Source organism: Mesitornis unicolor, unplaced genomic scaffold, assembly GCF_000695765.1.
Source record: "Mesitornis unicolor isolate BGI_N332 unplaced genomic scaffold, ASM69576v1 scaffold25930, whole genome shotgun sequence".
Lineage (NCBI taxonomy): Eukaryota > Metazoa > Chordata > Aves > Mesitornithiformes > Mesitornithidae > Mesitornis > Mesitornis unicolor.
In genome coordinates this window covers 1-18,441 of record NW_010157984.1, presented here as the reverse complement: position 1 = coordinate 18,441, position 18,441 = coordinate 1, and the positions used below count along the sequence as shown (strand labels likewise).

The following is an 18,441-nucleotide window of genomic DNA, read 5'->3' as shown; positions in this document are numbered from 1 at the left end:
TCCCTACATGGACATTACTTGACATGAGACCTTTACCTTAGATCATGTAAGTTGTTCTCGAGAGGCAACTGCCTCTCTCCCTCATGACTTTCGTCCTTGGAACTCTGTTTACAATAACAGACCAATGTAGGCCGCAATAATATTCCTTTTCCACACTGGACAACACAGAACCAACACAACAAAGCAGTGAAACATGCTAGCACACCTGCAGCACAAGTCCTAAAACAGTAACTGGGTGAGCATCACTAATGGTAGGGAAATCACAAGTTCACAGGGCAGCTGTTCAAGGGAAATCATAAGGTCACTGTTGCAATTCTACACTTCGGGCTAGTACGGAGTACAGTGGTAACAGCTCACCCCATTTCGGGCTGTAAGGCAGGGCCCCAAGTAAAGTAGATAGTCAGATCATCAAGTCTAGTCCTGATAACTAATTGCAATCTGATAGCAAGCTTCAGGAGGTGAAATAAATCACGACAGAGCCTTTACTTACTAGAGGCTGCTATGTGCAGGTATCTGGAAAGCAAGTGCTCACCTCATTTGTTTGATCATTGGCATTCACAAAGAGAGGTTTCCAGCCAGGTGGGAGGGTAGAGCTGTCGATGGCATAACCATGGTTCTGAGCAGTGATGACAGCCTGCCCATTCACTGCATTCAGGACAGGCTGGTTCTGCCCTCTGAAAGAGAAAGGATCAGAGAACAGAGGACGGAAGTGCCAGATGTGTCCAAACGCCACAATTAGGAAGAGCTGACAACTGGGGGGCTATGGACAGCAGTTCTGTAGGAGCTGTTCAATACTGGCAGCCAGTCTCAAAATGAGAAATCCTAGGAGAAACTTTGCTATCCTTCAGACCGATGGGGACGAATTACATCACAGACTTTCAAAACACCCTCAAAAAAAGTAATGCATGACATGGTAGTTTAAATTAAAGGCCAGAAGAATGGCTGGAATAAAGAAGTAATGTTACTGACACGCTAGCTCCTGTTAAGGCAGGTCAGAAGCAAAGCACTGCTGCTCTGTGGCCTTTTGCGATGCTGGGCTTGTCTACCAGGGCCCTGGGAAGCAGAAGAGCTGCCGCACCTGTTGGCCATCTGCATCTTGTAGGAAGTAGCTCCAGCTGCTATCCCAGTGATTAGACTCCCCATGCTAATTCCAAACAAGGGCTCTGGGCGACCGCTCTCCAGGACCTAAAACAAAAAGGTTTTCAAGACATACTGGAGTGTCTCTGTTCAACAAATCCAGTATAAACCATGCTAGTTCCCTTACAGCAGCCACACAGACCTGGGAAAATGCTGGACGCAAGGGTGGCAATTCTATAAAGGAAAATTCCCTTCTCTCCTCTGCTTCGGAGGGAAGCCTCAGAGCACAGCTTGATGTCTTGGTCTACTCGAGAGGAATAAGCCCTGACACTTCATATAACGTTATTTCAAACAGGAGCACTGTGAAATCAGGACTGTTCTTTCATAGGTTCACAGAGGTCCTGAAAGAGCACAGGGTACTTTAAGACACCAGTAAGGTAATCATGGTAATCAGGTTTGCTATGCACTGTTCACCGAGGTCTGCATAGCCTTATTGTAACTACTGCTTTGGAGACAACTCCTAGTGGACCAAGATGAGGAATATCCCAGGCAGCTGAAATGACTGCATGACATTTTGTCCATAATACGTTAGTGCAACCAACTGTTTAGATTTAAGGCACTTGAAAAAAAGGTGAATAAACCAGAACAATTGGCCTATGGCTGTTACACTGTACCTTTCTGACATTCTGAATCACCTCCTGGGCCTTCATGGGATCCCCTGGACCTCCAGAAATTATGAGTCCATCATACTCCATGCTGGTGAAATCATGATCCCATGGAACCAAATGCACTTCTGCACCTCGCTAGGAAAAAGCCAAGGGAACAAGTAATGAGGAGAGAAGGCAAACAAGTGAATTTGTGTTAGGTGGTTATTCCCATGCTCTCACGTTCCAGAGGGTGACTTTGGATTTCACTATTTCTTTGCCACAGACAATAATGAGGCTTCTCTCCACTACCTGACCAAATTATTTTCACATAACTGGCAGACTTAGTAACTTTGAGCGAGCTCAGTATTTGTGAAGTCTGTCTGAAATTCAATTATGAGATCAAAACTTAGGAACGCAATACAAAATAAGTGTGTATGCACACATGTAAAATACAGTCACATTTACATGGTGCATTCACCCTAACTGCTAAATCAGGGCTTCACAGCCTCACTATATGACATGTCAGAAGTAGTGATGTGCATCAAAAATAGGACAACATCCACATAAACGAAAAGATGGCAAGAAGGAAACACTGCACATCTAGAGAATGAGAGGATGCTGCCTTCATTCCTCCTGTGCAGCTAGAGAAGCAAGGACTGCCACACAACCGTGCTAACAACAGAAAAAGATTGTCACAGATTCAGAGAACTGTTTCAGCTGGTCACAACCCTCACTGTGAATCTCTCCCCCGATTTATTTATTTTTGACAGTGTTGGGTTGACCTTTCTTGGTTGCTCTTCAGAGAGACTGTGCCTTTTTAAAGCTCACCTTCTAGGAATTCTTCCCATGGCTGAGAGGTCCTCTTACCCCGTCAATACCACATACCACGTTCAGAAAACACCTCCCAGTGCATAAAAATAACCTTAAAAACTGTACCTCATTTTAGAAAGGAAACTGCTACCAGAATGAATGTGTTGAGGTGGAAGAAAGTCTAGTGAATACAGGCAAGGCTTTTACCAAAGCGAAACCAGACATAAAGGATATAAAGTACTAACCTACCTTTACCAGCAGACGGATAACATTGTGCTTCAACCCACAGTCGACAGCTACAACTTTAATTGGATTCCCTCTGCCATAAACCTTGATTTCCTACAAAAAGACAGACCATGCCATAAACGACAGGCACCTCCCACCCCCAAAACACAAGGAATATGGATAGAATAACTTTTCACCAGCATGCAGCAACTTAACGATCAGTTTAAATGGAAATCTCTAGAAGTACTGCAAGACATTAGCGCTTCCTTCATTTTTCTGTGAAAGTAGAAGTTATAATGCTCTTCTATGTAGTGTTGATTACAGCAGTAACAGCAATCCCTAAGTAATCACTTGTCTCCATAGCTAATGACAAGCTTTTTTCCTGTGCTTCACCTCATTACCAGTGAAGCAGCAAGCCAGTTCTCACAAATTATTGCAGCCCAAGAGAAATGCCAGATACACAGCAAGATATTTTCAGCTCGAGTGAAGTCATCCTGCTGATGCCAGTGGAGCAAGGCTACTTCATACCAGCTACAGATCCACCACATTAACCACTACCCTGACTCTCCAGCCACAGTAAGACTGGAGCATAGCACAGCTGGAGATGTCCTGTGACTGACCTCTAGTGCATCACAGCAGCACAGACCAGGCCAAGCAGGCCACTGAGCACCACCTACATTCTTACAGACCCGACAGTTCTACATATCAGACAACACCTCTCCTCTTCCAGCTGCTGTTCCTTAACCCATTCCACCAAGTAAATTGTCATCAGTCCCAAATTTGGACCATTATGCTGATAGAGAGAGCTGTAACACTTATAAAGAAAATTATAGCTCGGGGCTAGAACACATCTTGTAGTTCACACTATATAATCAGATGGCAAAGAACCCCAATATCCCTTTTTGAGAATGAGTCGAATGGAAATTCTATTGAAACTGGGTTTTGTTAGATCACTCAAAGCTTCTGATGTGAAGAAGCTTCTTTTCAAACGTGTCATGTTTCTCAAATGTGACAATATCTTCACAGTCACCAACACACAAGTGGATACTACTTTCACAGTCCACAGTGGAACTGTATAATTGCATAGGATCTGTATGGGTCTTCTACCTGCCATCCTTCAGGTTTCTGGGAGGTGGGTTTCAACAATCTAAGAAGATTAAGGAGCTCAATTCTCACAGAAACAAGCTCAGTGTCATGTGTCAGAGCACCTCAATGAAAACTCAAACTCTCTTTTAAAAGGGCTTTTGGAGACCCCTCAATTCCTCACAACACCCATACTTGAAAACCTGCAAAACATCATGAAGCAACGATCTCCCTCAAAGGTTCTCCTTGGCTGTTCTACTGGCCAGAGGGAGCTGTGGGACAAAACTGCTTTCAGGTACTTTAATTATCTCACTCTCAAAATTCTCCCCTGTCAAATTAATTAGGCTATGATCTGTTACATTTCCTTCAGCAGCAAGACTGATTTTAGGTGTTGCTGTCTTCACAACCATCCCCTCACTTCTCACTCTTATTACTCCTCTGTACCACAGACCACTGACCCCTGCATCTGGCCGAGAATATGTCTAGACAGAAACCAGACCGAGAACTGGATCAGGGAACTGTAAAAATGTATATTACATCTAAAGCCAGAGGATTTACCTCATCTGCTCACCATACAGCCTATGATATGGGAAGGCTGCGAGCCAGCAGTCAGGGAGAGCAGAAACTCCTGCTGGCAATAGTGCTGAGAACAAAGAGCATGTGGGGCTGTATCTGTGGATAGAACTAACCTTAAAAGCTCCAAGTGATTAAATACCTCTCATCTGCTGTGGGACTCTGGCCTTCACAGGCACCAAAATACATCTTTGACAAAAGTTACTGCAAAATACCGGCGTGTTCCCTGCCCTGTACAGGCAATGTTAGCAAATAGAGCCTATACCACTAGCATCTAAACAAGGCAGGGGAGGGGGAAGAAAAATCAATCACTCCTAACGTACAATTGATAAGCAGATTCCAGATTTTACTGTATCCTGATTTATATGAAAACAGCTGTTTGGCTACAGATAGATTATCATGTCCATCTCCCTTATAGAAGCTATTTTCAGCATCCTTACAGTAATTCTGCCTTAGTAATTGCAGAGTTTAGCATCAGCAACCTTACCCATTTCTGAGTTACTGCTCAAAATGGCTCCACCTGCATCTTGCAATCATAGATCACAACCTCAATAAGCAATTTCCATTCTTCTGTGTAGCAACGGGGCCCTGACTCAAAATACAGTGGAGGCAGTGGCAGGAGCTGGTGAGATCCCAGACGGCGAGATCTGCAAGGCTGTCTGTGTATTCCAGTGGCATCCCAGCTAATCGGTTACTGCTGTAAATCTAAGTCTGGATAGAGTCTGTGCTTCAAATTCCCACTTGCTCACCGATCAGTCTCTTCAGGACTGCTTCTCACTCATGCCACTAACTCACCAGCTTGTGTGCAGAACAGTACACGAGCAGAGCACCTCCAGAGCCTCACTGATCTTGAGGGAACTGCAACCACCGCAGTAAGCACAGGATTTGTAAAAGGGACTCATACACTGAGTTCTCTCTTCAGTCAATGTGATTAAGCATTCAAGACACTATCTCACAGTTAAATCCCTAGAGGAACCGCAATTTAAGACCTTAGCCCTTGCATTCGTACAAGAATCGTTACTAGTTTTAGTATGGGGCTGGTCTGTTATGTCCTTATAATTTGTAATGTCCTTCTCAGCTTGTGGTCAAACATAGCTTGCAAGCCTAGCTAACAGTGTACAGACTTAACTGCTGTTTTGTACATGTCTGCAGACAAAGCAGCCAGCACCAGTAGTAATAGATCCAGGGGATTCATACCTTGGTCTTTTTTTGAAATCTAGAAATATCTTCTGGAATCACCTCAGCAAAATGATGCCTGAACACAGATGATCAAGTGTTACTGTGAGCTTTCCTGAAGTTCATTTGAGGAAAGCAGCCATTTTTTAAAATTAATTCTTCTTGTTTGAAAAGGACCAGCACATACTAGGTCTAACTGTATCCCCAATACCTCTCAATCCTGTCTTTGTAACAGACAATTCCCTGATCAGAGTTCTGTTCAGACTACATCTGGCTGATAAAACAGCCCATCTTACATCTCTTTCAACACTGCACCTAAGGAGCTATGAGGATTCCACAAGGATGTTCTTGAGATCACAGTCCTTCAAAGGTCTGGAAAGGCATAGAATTTAGAAAAGGTCCCTAAATTGTTTGTTTAGAAAGACTGGAATGATCCCCAAAGGACATGGGGAGCAGTTACCACCTGGAACTACAGAAAAACGTCTCACCTTTGTTGAAACTTCTGCAATTAAGTTTTGCTTATTTGGGTCTGCAAACTCCATAGGTTGACCTTCAAATTCAATCTTCCCAAGTACCGTGCCCTGTGGAAATACACTGGTAAACAACAAAGCATGAGCAAAGGAGAAGCTGTGAACACTGGGACAAGGTGCTGACAGGCACAGCAACTGGGACAGCTGTTTGGAGGTGGTTTCTTGACAGGTTATAACCACTTCCAGCATCGTCAGAAGTTTATGAGCCTTCCTTGGTATCAAAAATCTGTTTAAAATCCTTCATTCAGGGGTCTGGCAGTGCCAGTGGTAAAATTTGTTAACAGGCAGTTTAGTAAGTTGTCTAGTGACAGTAAAATGCGTTGCCTTCCTAGAAGATCAGAATTCTGATCCTCAAGTAACTGTTGTGTAGATCTGGAAGTAATTCCCAAAGCAGTTTGAAGCTTTTTGGAAACCCACTGTGAAGTCTTCAGCCACCTCCTGTGGATAGCTACAAGGCAGCAGAGCTGGTGTAAGGCAAAACAATGTGAGAGGCAGGTCAGCACAGCTGTTTACCAAATAAGCTGTTAAAATAAAACCAAAACAAAATCATATCCAGAAAGCTCTACTCTTCTTTGCTGTTATCACCTCACAGAAGCTAGGATACTTCTGCTCTGCCAGCTGCATCTCCTTCTCCACCTTCTGCTTATTCAAGTTCTTGGTAGAAAAATCCCTGTTTTGGCTTTGCCCCACTTCTGGAATAAGTGGGACTAACCTATGGTTGACCTCATTTCAGCATAGGGACAGGGTGTGAAACAGAACTTCAAGGATGGAAGGTGAAAGTAAAAGAGGAAGCTAATGTTTTGTGGTAACCTTCATGATAAAACATGTTAAACTCAGCTCGCCCTGTGGATATCACACTAGCACACACAGTGGGACTGCTCATTGACTTTAATGATGCTTCCACGAGATATTTCCATGGCTGGTCATTACCTGAAGTATCCCTGCCATTTTCCAAGGGCAAGAGCGAGCCAGGGTCTTGCATTGCTATGTGCACTACTAAAGGTAAGTTTTAAAGACAAAGTGGCTGACATCCTACCTCATCTTCAGTCACACCTTACACCAAAAGCTACTCCAGGCTGCTTTGTGTGGAGCAGACCTGAAAAGGTCAGCATCATCTTAAACAAGTCAGGTTCTTGGGAACCACAGAAACTGCTGAGTGCCACTGTGCAGTCAGTCCTATAAGCATTGATGACAGGGCCCTAAAGTCCTTGCTCTCAAACAGAAGCCCTGTGTCTCACCTTGCTCCCAGATAATTCAGCCAAATGGTGCCCTGTCTTTACCTTCAGAGTGCAATTGAACAAGTCACTGCTCATTTCTGCATAATGAAGCCCTGTTCTCCCCCCCAGTTTATAAGCAGACATGGAGTGACATACTAAGCTGTTTTTTTTCAACCTGAGAAAACTGGAAAAAAAGGCTACATTATGCATATTTTAAAAGCCATAAACAAATACCACTCAGAGGCACAGTATAATGGGCATTACTACCATACTGTTACCTGATAAACATTGAATGCATATTCACTATGGATTAAAGGAATGTTGATCCATTAAACAGTACGCCTCAAGAAAGTAGGAAATGTATTGTCACTTTCTATTGTATTAAACTGCACTTGCCTGCTGTCTGTGAGTGCAGGACAATGCCCTATCTTCCCATAAGAATTCATTTCTACAAATATTCCTCTGGTCAAGCTGGGTCATTCATATTTCACAGCGTGGAAGGAATGAGGTGTGGGCTTGTACTGCAGTCTGCAAACTGATCACCTAAAGAAAAGACCAGCTTCAAATAATCCATTACAAAAGAGCTTCCAAGGTGCACTTACATTCAGAATGGCTTTGATCACTGTTTTAGCCAATTTGTGGTGCATCTTAGCATTAACCTCCATTCAGTAACATAATCCTGCTAATGTCCTTCAATTGCCAGCTCTTGGAGACCAGAGAAAAGTAATGACTATTAAAAATAGTAACAGCCAAAGAAAACCAACCTGAGTCAGGAATCCATCTTAGGTTACTGTAGACACTCCTTTGCCTCTGAGGAGCAGGACAATTTCTGTTGACCAAAGGAGGTGCTGTCTGTGAACTAATATCCACGTTATCTCAGAATTTTTGCTCTCTCTATCACTGTCTGAGGCAACATGTAGTTGGCACTACCACCCGTTGTGTCTGACACAGCCACCTGAGGCCTTTCATTTACACGAGCTTGTGCTGGTTCACTTCTGCAGATCGGGAAACTCAGAGCAGAGCCAAGGAGAGGGAACTCCCTGGGATCAGAGCATTGTGTCAGCAGAACAGAACACAGGGCCTTTGGAAGAGCACAGGGGTCTGAGCAACATCTGAGGTTAAGGCAGCCTAGCAGCTGCATTGCTACCACAGGTTTGCTGCGCTGTTAGGAAAAGGGTCCAGGAATGGCAAAGGTAATGCAACTGGATCAAGGGAAGCAGATCATACCTTGTCACGAATTAATTTGGACAGCATTCTGGTATCAATCCCATACAGCGCAGGCACCTGAAGGAAACACAAGAGAAGGATAAGTTAGAGAACAAGCAGCCAAGACAGAGGAAGACAGCAGCCAGATCACTTTGCTGAGAAGATGATGTCCTTATTTAAGGAGCTCTGGCTTGTAGCAGCACTATTACCAAAGCTGCCTCACTTCCAGTTCTTCACTTCTCCTCCCTATTCCCACTCTCAAATTGCTTAGTTCTTCAAATGGTCTCGTTTCTGCACTAAAAAGTACAAAATAAAAAGCTCACGTGGCAAATATCTGTATCATTTCTGAGCCTCATTTTGCCTTATGTACAAGCACCTAACCCTCCTCACTGCCACAAGACAGGGGCAGTTTACTGGCACATCCTTGACTCCCACAGCTTCAAGTCAGAGGATTCCAGCAATAATATCTCTTGAGGTTACTGTCATGGCAACCACTGGGAGCAGCAGTACAGATGGATTTGATGAGAGAACTGAATATAATCTAAATTGCATTGTTTTTTTATGGAGAACCAAACATCCCCATTTAATTAACACTCCACCTGGACAGATCTTGGAAATATCATTGCAGCCTGCAAAAGAAATGGATGAAGAATCAGACAAATAAGGAACACAGAATGAGCCTAATACAGACTGGTAGAGACACTGGAGGAGTGGTTACCAACTCAAAGCATTTCTTTCCCCAGGTCTGATATGCACAGGTCTGTTCTTATAATGTAGTTACTCCTGGATTGCTCACCTGCTCTTCCTGCAGCCAGTTTCCCAGGCTCCGAGCAGCCTGCCAGTGGCTGTACTCATTGCTGTAATCCAGCACCAGCAAACCTGAAACCTGCAGAGAGAAGAAACGTCACTTTGAAGGATCACTCTGTACTTGACCCACACCTTCCGAGTTTTATTCATCCACTGCAAATCGTATCATGGACAGGACATGAGGCTAGGCAGACACGGGCTGCTCTTATATCACAAAAAGATAGTAAACCTGAGTCTTTGCAGAGGAAGTGCACAAAACAGGCACCTGGCAAAGGCATAAATCTTCAGTGCTCTGTCATGATTGTACCTCAGCCATCTTAATTTGGAAATTCATAGAACAGAGTGGCTTCCAGGTAATCAAAGCTGCAAGCTGCATTGAACCGAGAAAAAACTTCTCGTTAGGAAGCAAATGGAAATTTAAGACAAGACAAAATGTTTTATTTAAACTCATGTTTTGTTTAAGAAAGCTTTACACTTTTAAGTGCCATTTCATTTCAAAAGTCAACTCCGTTTTCCAGCGGAGTTAGATACCCAGTAAAGGAGTCATTTCACCTCAGGACAGACAAAGCATTTCACTAGTTCTGCAGGTACATGGGTTTGCTTCATTTTTCAGTACAGCCACCACCACAGGGACACAGCCCTTCTCCTGGCCTGTCACCACAATGTGAACACTGGTTCCTGCACTGGCATGTACAGCCTTCTCCACACAGCTGTCAACTGCCCTGTTCGTGGTAGTACAGGCACATAGACAAAAGTCTCAGCACACAGAAACTTTTCATTCTCACTGGTATCTGATCTGTCTGTGTCAACCAGTCCTGGGCAAACACAGATAAATAGGAGGCAGAATGGAATGTGGGGAAAAATCCACCTAGGACAGCAGTTCACAAAAAAATGTGGCATGCATATCAGTGATGATAAATACACCGCTTTCAGTCAGTGCATGGCCTGGCATACAAACCAAGATGGATTCTCTTTAGCCACCATTCCTCCAAAGGTGGAGGAAAGAAGAAAAAGAAAGGCTGAGTATCATTGATCCCTTCCAACCTCTATGAGGGTGCCAGAAAAATCTTGCATGCATACATGCACACTCTCACACACACACACACACACAGGCTGCTGGCACCGTCCTTTCATCAGCTGTGCATCTCCCACTGTTACCTTGATCCCATCGGACTCCAGAAACCTCTTAAGGCCCATTTCATCCACAGCAGCTGTGTCAGGCACTCCCCCATTCCCAACTATGGGGTTGGCCAGTGTAAGAATCTGTCCTTTGTAGCTGGGATCTGTCAAGGCTTCGGTGTATCTAGATGAAGACGCAATAGAAGAAAAGTACATTGGTCTGGAGTTGAACGGAAAACAAAAGAGCCAGTGAAAACAAGACAGGTCTGAATTCCCATATGACAAAAAGACAGAAATGGTATTCATGTAAAAGCACTCTCAGTATAAAAGCAAACACATCCATGAATCTGTCTTGACTTTGCCATCCATGATTGAACATTTGACACTGAGAACACAGAAAGGCTTTGGCTTCTCATTTTTTATTTAAGAAAAGCAGAGGAGCCATCAACAAATTCACACTCCCTGTGGTGTAATGCCAGGTAAACAACTACACAAAGTGCAGAGCGACCACAGAACTGCAGTAGGTGCAAGGTATATCACTTGAGAACAGATAGCAACTTGCGCTTGGTCGTTCCCTGGGCACAGCATGCGGGCAGTGCTTTCTCACTGCTGTGTCCTTCCCTCCATGCAGGACAAGAACTTGTCCCTCTCAGTGCTAATAGAAAGCTCAAACTGAAAAGCCTACAGACAACAGAGCTGCCCAGGCTTGGTCCCTTCCTCAGTATGGAACTTGTGGATCTTGAGATGTTCAGGGCTGTAACTGCCCTTTCTGGAGAGGGGAGCAGGTAACAGGCCTAACTTTTTGCCTGGGCATCAGGGAAGCCCCTGTGAATGCCCCACGTATTTCACCTGACAAGACCCCTCCTCTAAGTGCTTGGAAGTCAGTCTGTGTATCTCTGAAGAGTGAAGTGCTCTGGGATTCAACAGTCCACCCTGGTCACGAGCCCCCAGAGCATGTCCTTGTATCTTTAGCCCAGACAGGAGCCCTAGGAACAGCAACTTTGTTCAAGAACCTGCCTGAATACTCTTCTCAGCAAGGACTGATCTAAAAGCCTTGTGGAACATTCTTCTGCAGGGGTGGGTCAAACCTGGGATTTCGTAAAGTATCAGCTCTGGATCCAGCAGGTCCAGTCTCACTTTCCACCCCAGAGGGGGGCAGGGTAAACATGCTCTACATGTTCACAATCAACCCCAAAGCAGCTGTAATTTAGAAACAGATGAAGTTAGCCACACAAATATTTAGCCAAATGCGTAGACACTTCAGGATGAATCTGCCCTACACACAATATAATTTATTATAGTCATTACTGTTTAAACAATACATAATTGGCAACTCCAGCCATCTACCAGATATCAGCAAGTCACAAGAGACATTTTTATGGAACATTGGACTTGCTGCCAGAAGATTAATTGTCAAACATTGGGAAAATCTTCACAAAACCTGCAATGGTCGCAGGCAGATACAGACAACGCAGCACAGCAGCCAGCTCTGAGAAATGACACATCGAATGAACAATGGCCATGAAATATTTTCAGGTAAGCCTCTCCTGCTGTTGAAATCTCTACTTCCTGCTGCAGGTAAACAACCCCACAAAGCGCAGTGTGATCACAGAACTGCAGTAAGTGCACGGCACGCGCATATTTGGCATTGCTCTCTCGTTCCAAGTCAATTGGTTACGCTTCCAAAAGCCTCTTTGTTAATGACAAAGCTGATGTAATTAACCTTTGCATGTTATTTGTAATCCGCAAACAAGGACAGAGAGCCATTGGGTTTGGCCGGGGTGTGAAGGCACAGTTCTGCACTGAAACACAACGCTCTTTAAAGCAGCACAACGCCTTGTGGAGCAGAGGAGCAGGCGGGAGCACAGGCTCCAAAGAGGCTGTGAGGTCCAATCCTTGCTGTGCCTGCCCAAAGGTCTGCCTGTTTTCTGTAAATTCCTGTCAATCACTTCTCTTGCTAGAATATTGTGGGAAACACACACAGACGTATTGCGGGCAAATGCATTTACTGAGCTCTTTCAAACATGGGAACATTTTATGGGTTGCAATTATTCTTATTTCTTAATTGGAAATCTCCTCTCTTCCTTTCTGTTTCCTATACCAAACAGATGGCTGCAACACTAGGATTTCTTTTTTTTTTTTGAGCAAGTGTTTCTGAAAAGTTCATCCTCATGCTTTTCTAATGAGAATTCAACATTCCACCCCAAAACCAGTGCTCTCTGCCCTCTGTTCTAAAGTGATATGACAACATTTCAGCCAGCTTTAGCTACTTCAAGCCTGAAAGCTGTACACACAAAGTGTTTTGCCTCCCCATTCTATGACATGAATCAGAATGTGGGAGTCCAGATGAGGAGACAAGGTGCAGAGCAGCATATTAATCACCCCAGTACAGAGCCCATGCTGACCCCACTCAGCATCTAGAAACACCCACTTCACAAAAAAGCATTGGTCTGAGGCTTAACAGTAGCCATGGCAAAATCACCTCCGGCCCAGCCTCTTGCTCCCTGTACTGGCAAATTGCTGTGTGTCCAGACAGACAGGCTGTAAAAGGCTCCAACCCTGGGCACCTCCTTCACGCAGGCATGAAGCGGGCCTCTTACTGCGTCAGTGAAAAGAGGCAGTTGGTTCCTCTGGATGCATAAGGTCTTGATCTCTGTGCTCAGGAGCACTGGGCAGAGCTAGAGAGTGAGTTTCACTGGACAATAATCCCTGGACTGGCAGCAAATCTGTCACTTTTGTGATCTGCGACAACGCTGCAAACTCTTACCATCCTCTTCTCTGAATCAACCAAGGTCATGCCCCTGAAGAGTGCTCTGAAGATACAACTTCACATTTTGAACATTCCCTCCGTGCCCATATGCTCTCTAGTGCAGGGGAGATCTCTCCTGCACAGACGTCCTCTCCAAATCACTAGAAAATGAGCAAACACAGCTTCTGCTGCCACAGTAACATGTGGAGAGGAAATTAATCCATCAGGTCTTCCTTGACTTTTGTGATGTGACAAGATTTATTGCCCATAATCTATCACCAAGAAAAGAACTCTGGTGCCCTCCATCACTCTGATCTATATTAAACAGTTGTTTGTTGGCAGGTATGTTAACACAGCCAGTAATTAGTGCTGTCAAAATACTTAAATAATTGCCTCCTAACGTAAAACTTTGCAGACAGATTCCTCTCCACGGCAATTTAACATTCTCACCAATGAGATAGTTTAAAAACTCATCCAGGGACTACTGGTTTCTCCAAAGGAGAGCAGAACTTGGGAATGCAAGGTAGCTGGGTAAAGACAGCTGTGAATGACTGCAGAAAAAGCTCAAGCACAAGCAACCTCAGCGTTGTCTCACTTCCCCAGGGACATATCCTTCTCCTAGCCAAAAGCCTCGTTCCTCCGGGCAGATTTCCTCTGCTCAAGTAGTTCAATAAAAGCACCAGCAGCATTTGACTGCCATCCTAAGACAGCCACTAGGTTCCACTACTCAAGAGGACAGAGTCATGCTAGGTTAGGCATGAATCTGATCCTACCCTTCAGCTGGAAAGGGCACAGAGTTGAAATGCATCCTTAGCGGTGGTATGAGCCAACAGACGTCATAAAGGATGGGGCATAGAGGTAGCAAACTTGGGAACCTCAGGATTTAAAAATTTTGCACTTGGAAGCCAAGTTCCATTACCCATAAGGCTGCAGATGCTGCAAACCTCTGTATTTGACCAGGGCACTGGAGGGAGAACAAAGACAGCTCCTCTGCTCTGACTCAGCAGTGGCCACATTTCAATGGGGAGTGATCAGATCCCTACATACCCCACTGTCATGCTTAGCTATATCAGTCTGTAAAGTTGCCCATCACCACAAATGACACAAGAGGACTGCCAGAAGTCTCTTCATTAATCAGCTTTGTCTCTGCATCTCTGGACTGCAGTGTTTTCTACACAGAACACTATGTGCTTGGATCGGGGCCCTATGAGCTTGGAAAAAGTAACTTTCATATTGTAACAAACTCCCAGGTAAATTGTGGACTTCATAACTCATTTGCTTTTGCCTTACCCACAAAGGCCAGTGTTGAATACGACTTCCCCTGCTGTGGAGGATGGATACCCAAAAGAATAGCCCTTCATCTTCGTCCCATCTTCCAGCACCAAGCTTGCTGTCTGCGCCTAGAGAAACGCACATTGAGAGACTCAAATACAGAAGGAAAAGGCTTGATGCTTATACAGGTAACACCTAGGACACCTGCCTTTCATGCCTCACACATTGTAATTATTCCTGCCCCTCTCTCATTTCCAGCTGTCAAGATACTTTTCTTTCATGCCTCACACATTGTAATTATTCCTGGCCCTCTCCCATTTCCAGCTGTCAAGATACTTTTACTGGTATCCTGATGCTCTTTTTCTTTCTAACACTTGCAAAGCATTGTGCTCATAATGAAGGGCAAGGCAGCTGGCAAACCTCACTGCAAGCAGAACACGTGCTGCTCTTACTGTGGGATCACCCTGGCTCCCTCCATATCACTGTTCTATTCTTCCACCTATTGCATCTTGCAGTTAACCAATATGGAAAGGATCACCTCTCTCCTCAGTGTTTGCTCATGGCTTGCTGCTGAGCATGCTGGCTCCCATCCAGCTGTGACCTTTGATAGGTGTTTAACTTCTGTTGCAACTGTACAGCTCAGCCACTAAAACAAGTGTATGCTTAGCTGGACTGGTGTCAGACTGCAGAATTCAAAATACCGGTCCATTCCACTGTAGGGCACAAGAAGAGGGGAACTCATGGATCAGACAGATATTCATTGTCTCAGGGACAAGCTTGTCCTGGAAGATGAACATCCAGAACAAGCAGCCTAGAGGAAAGCTTCCCACAAAACTGCACCTCTTTCAGAAGGTGTTTAGCAGAATCAAGTTCCACATTAAGCCTCACAGGCTTAATCACTATTTTACAGCTAAGGAAAATGGGACACAGAGTGACTTTTACAAAAGTCATTAAAAGACTCAGTGGCACAGCTGGGTGGCACATAGCAGACTAAACACATCCTCTTTTGCATCATTTGGAAACCAAACCTCTCTCAGCCTGTCCAGGAACTGGATGGTAAACCACCTGGGAACTCCAGCTTCTACCAAGAAAACCCCAACAAATATATGCACAACACAAATGACAGAATGAGTTGGGAGATTCCTTTAGGCAGCAGGGCCACCGATGACATGCAAGGGAAGAGAGAAAGTAAGGAAGCTGGAAATAGATTTGCCAATGAATTTCTGGGCTTAAAAGCACTTGGACGAGGAACCTTTTGGGCCCTGAGAAACATTCACTTCTGGAGTGCAAGTGCGGCTGCCTCCTGGGCACAGAGCTGCTGCCACAGAACGACCACAGTGCAACAACCCTAACGGTCTGCGCCACAGGAGGTGCGTCAAGCACGTACCCCAGGCAGCAGCTCTCACCGTGGCTTAACTTCATATTGTTTGGTTGGGTTTTTTTAAACAGAACAATTCCTCTTACTGGGACTTTTTTTAAAAGAAGGACCAAGATCAATTTTCTATAGAAAGGAACAGGAGAGTTATTTTCCATTAGCCATAAATCAGATGAACAATCACAGCAAGGAGAAATTTCATTCCCAGCATTGAACATTTTGTAACAATCATGGCAGACATTCATCTAGAGCTCCTCTGCAGTCGTAAGTGCTGCACAGATCAATTACTAATGTACTGCAAAATACACTAAAAATCAAACTGCACTGCCAAGTAATTGAATTTTGTGCATCTGGGATGCTTTTAGCCTTGCATTTTTTCCTCAGTGTCAAACATCAAGTCATTCTTAAAAGGTTTAACCATCATTTTCTGAGCCTTGTGACATATTTGAATGGGCTGGTCAGCAACATCGAGATCATCTCCCCACTTATAAATATTAGGGTTTTTTGTGGCTAAATCCCCCAGATTTAGCCCAAATAAAAACTCCAGTTTGGTCAGCTCCCTAGTCTCACCAAGCCTCTCGTTACAGAGAGCTGCCATAAGCTAAAAGTGGGACAAAGCACAGAGATCGCCTGGGTGCCTCAGATCAGGCTCAGGCTTTGCACAGGAACTCTGCCCTTTCTGAAGCCTGCTGAGAACCCAGCCCACACTAACAGCACAGGAGACTGACCGTAGGAACCGGCTTCTCTCAGCCTTGGTTCAAGATACAGATCTCTTACCCCAGCAGGACGTATATTTGAGACCAGCCAAATATTGGCTCCGGTTCAAGCAAGTCCTACCACTTGTTGGAACAAGTTTGGGTAATTGCCTGAACCACAGTCCCAACTGCAAACATAGGCTGGGAGAATCCTTCAGGAAGCAAAGTCCACAACAGAGGAATGACCAGAAAAGTTAAGATCCATCTAACTCCTGAGGGCCAAAATCCAGGGCAATCACTGTGACCTTTAGAGTTTCACCTGCACTACAGTACTTGACAGGAATCTTTCCTCCCACCACAGACCACCTGCTCTTCTACACATCAGACCAGCACAGAAATAATTTCTGTTTAACAGAAGCCCCCGTTGTGCCATTAGAACCCCTACACAGTGTTCAAGTAATGAGGAAGAATGTCCCCGAGCAACCATAACCTGCCTGCAAGTTCAGCTACTGCAAGGAATAGATGTTCAAATGTTTCCCTCCCTTACTTGACTTATTATTCTTAATTAAGTGGTTGGTTTGTTTGCTGAGCATTCTAGAAGCAATTACTCCTGCCTACATTTCCAGCAGAGGTGTTACCATATCCCTAAGCTGCCAGCCTACCTTGTTTTCTCAGTTTTGTGTTTAATGGGAAAAGTGATTTACAGGCTATAAAGGAGGACAGTCAGTTCAATCAGGGATTAGCTGGGAGCGATTTCCACTTTCAAAAAAACAAGCAAGAAATAAACAGAAACTCTAGAGCTTCCATGAGGTCCTTTTGTCTCCACCCTCCTCAGAAGCATCTCCATGCAGCCTCAGATAAATCTCTGTTGTAGTCTCAACTAAAACATTTCTTCCACGCACACTCCCAGTGTGAGACGCACTGCTTGCAACCCGATTTCTTCTTTCTACACGCCAGTGACTTTACCTTTAGCACAGCTTCCTGTGCTCCAGAGAGGCTGCAGGCCTCTTAAAGCGCTCTGAGGATGGAGATGGCTAGCAGAAATTTTGTGCATGTTGTCAAAGCAACTTGAGGAGTTAACTAGTTCATGTCCCACTTCACTCAGCATTTCACACGTGAAGTAATCAAAGCACTACAGCAGCTTAAAAAAGCAAAACAAAACAATAAGTAAAAAAACCAAACCACCAAAGCCAAAACAGACTAATTCAGCTCCAGCTAGATCCCTGCTCTAGCAGCCCTTTCCATCTACAGGATGGATGATCGAGATCGGCAAAATCTCAAAAGATCTGCAGTACAATTTGCTTTTTAACGTGCGCCTGCTATAAACCCCTGTACTGGCAAGTGAACAGGTAATTTTTCCTCTTTTCTACTTGCCTCACAGAATAACCAGTCAAGGAAGTCAAGATTTTCCCCTCCAAAGAATCTCCCAGTCTGTCTTGGCAAGGCCAAGCTGAGCCCTGAATGGGCTCCTGAAGGACTACAAGTACACTGAGCACTAAAGCCAGGCTATGGCAGACACCGCTAGGACTCACCTTCAGCACAGGCCAGTTTATTTCCCTCCAGTAAGAACATGATAAAGCTCCCTCCTAAGTCAGGCCATAATTCCACACAGCACGACAGCCTCTGACTCATTTCTCGGCACACAGATCTGGCTGGCCACGTAACAGCCAACAACAGAAGCACAGAAATCGTCAGAAGCCACCAGGTTTCTTCTGCAGTAGAAAGGTGCCAGGACTGTGCTACTTCAAGACCAAACAACCAGCAACAAAGGAGGAGTTTTCTCTTTGATAGAAAAATGTCTGTTCTTGTGAGTACTGTGCCATCGCAGGATGGAAATCTATTTGGACATTGCTAACAGTCAAGACTTGCTTTTATATATA

At 44.6% G+C, this 18,441-nt stretch overlaps 1 protein-coding gene across 1 annotated transcript in view; it reads right to left on the bottom strand.

Annotated features, from left to right (window-relative positions):
• Positions 1-14,613, bottom strand: part of CPS1 (carbamoyl-phosphate synthase 1, mitochondrial) — a 35,853-nt gene extending 21,240 nt beyond the window's left edge. Inside the window, exons 1-9 of the mRNA XM_010182116.1 lie at positions 14,510-14,613; positions 10,510-10,654; positions 9,341-9,430; positions 8,566-8,622; positions 6,080-6,172; positions 2,784-2,873; positions 1,752-1,880; positions 1,079-1,185; positions 533-674 (exon numbers count right to left, since the gene is read on the bottom strand). Of these exons, the coding sequence (XP_010180418.1) occupies positions 533-674; positions 1,079-1,185; positions 1,752-1,880; positions 2,784-2,873; positions 6,080-6,172; positions 8,566-8,622; positions 9,341-9,430; positions 10,510-10,654; positions 14,510-14,580 (924 nt within the window). The 5' untranslated portion in view covers positions 14,581-14,613. The remainder of the gene's footprint in view (positions 1-532; positions 675-1,078; positions 1,186-1,751; positions 1,881-2,783; positions 2,874-6,079; positions 6,173-8,565; positions 8,623-9,340; positions 9,431-10,509; positions 10,655-14,509) is intronic.
• Positions 14,614-18,441: the final 3,828 nt, after the last annotated feature.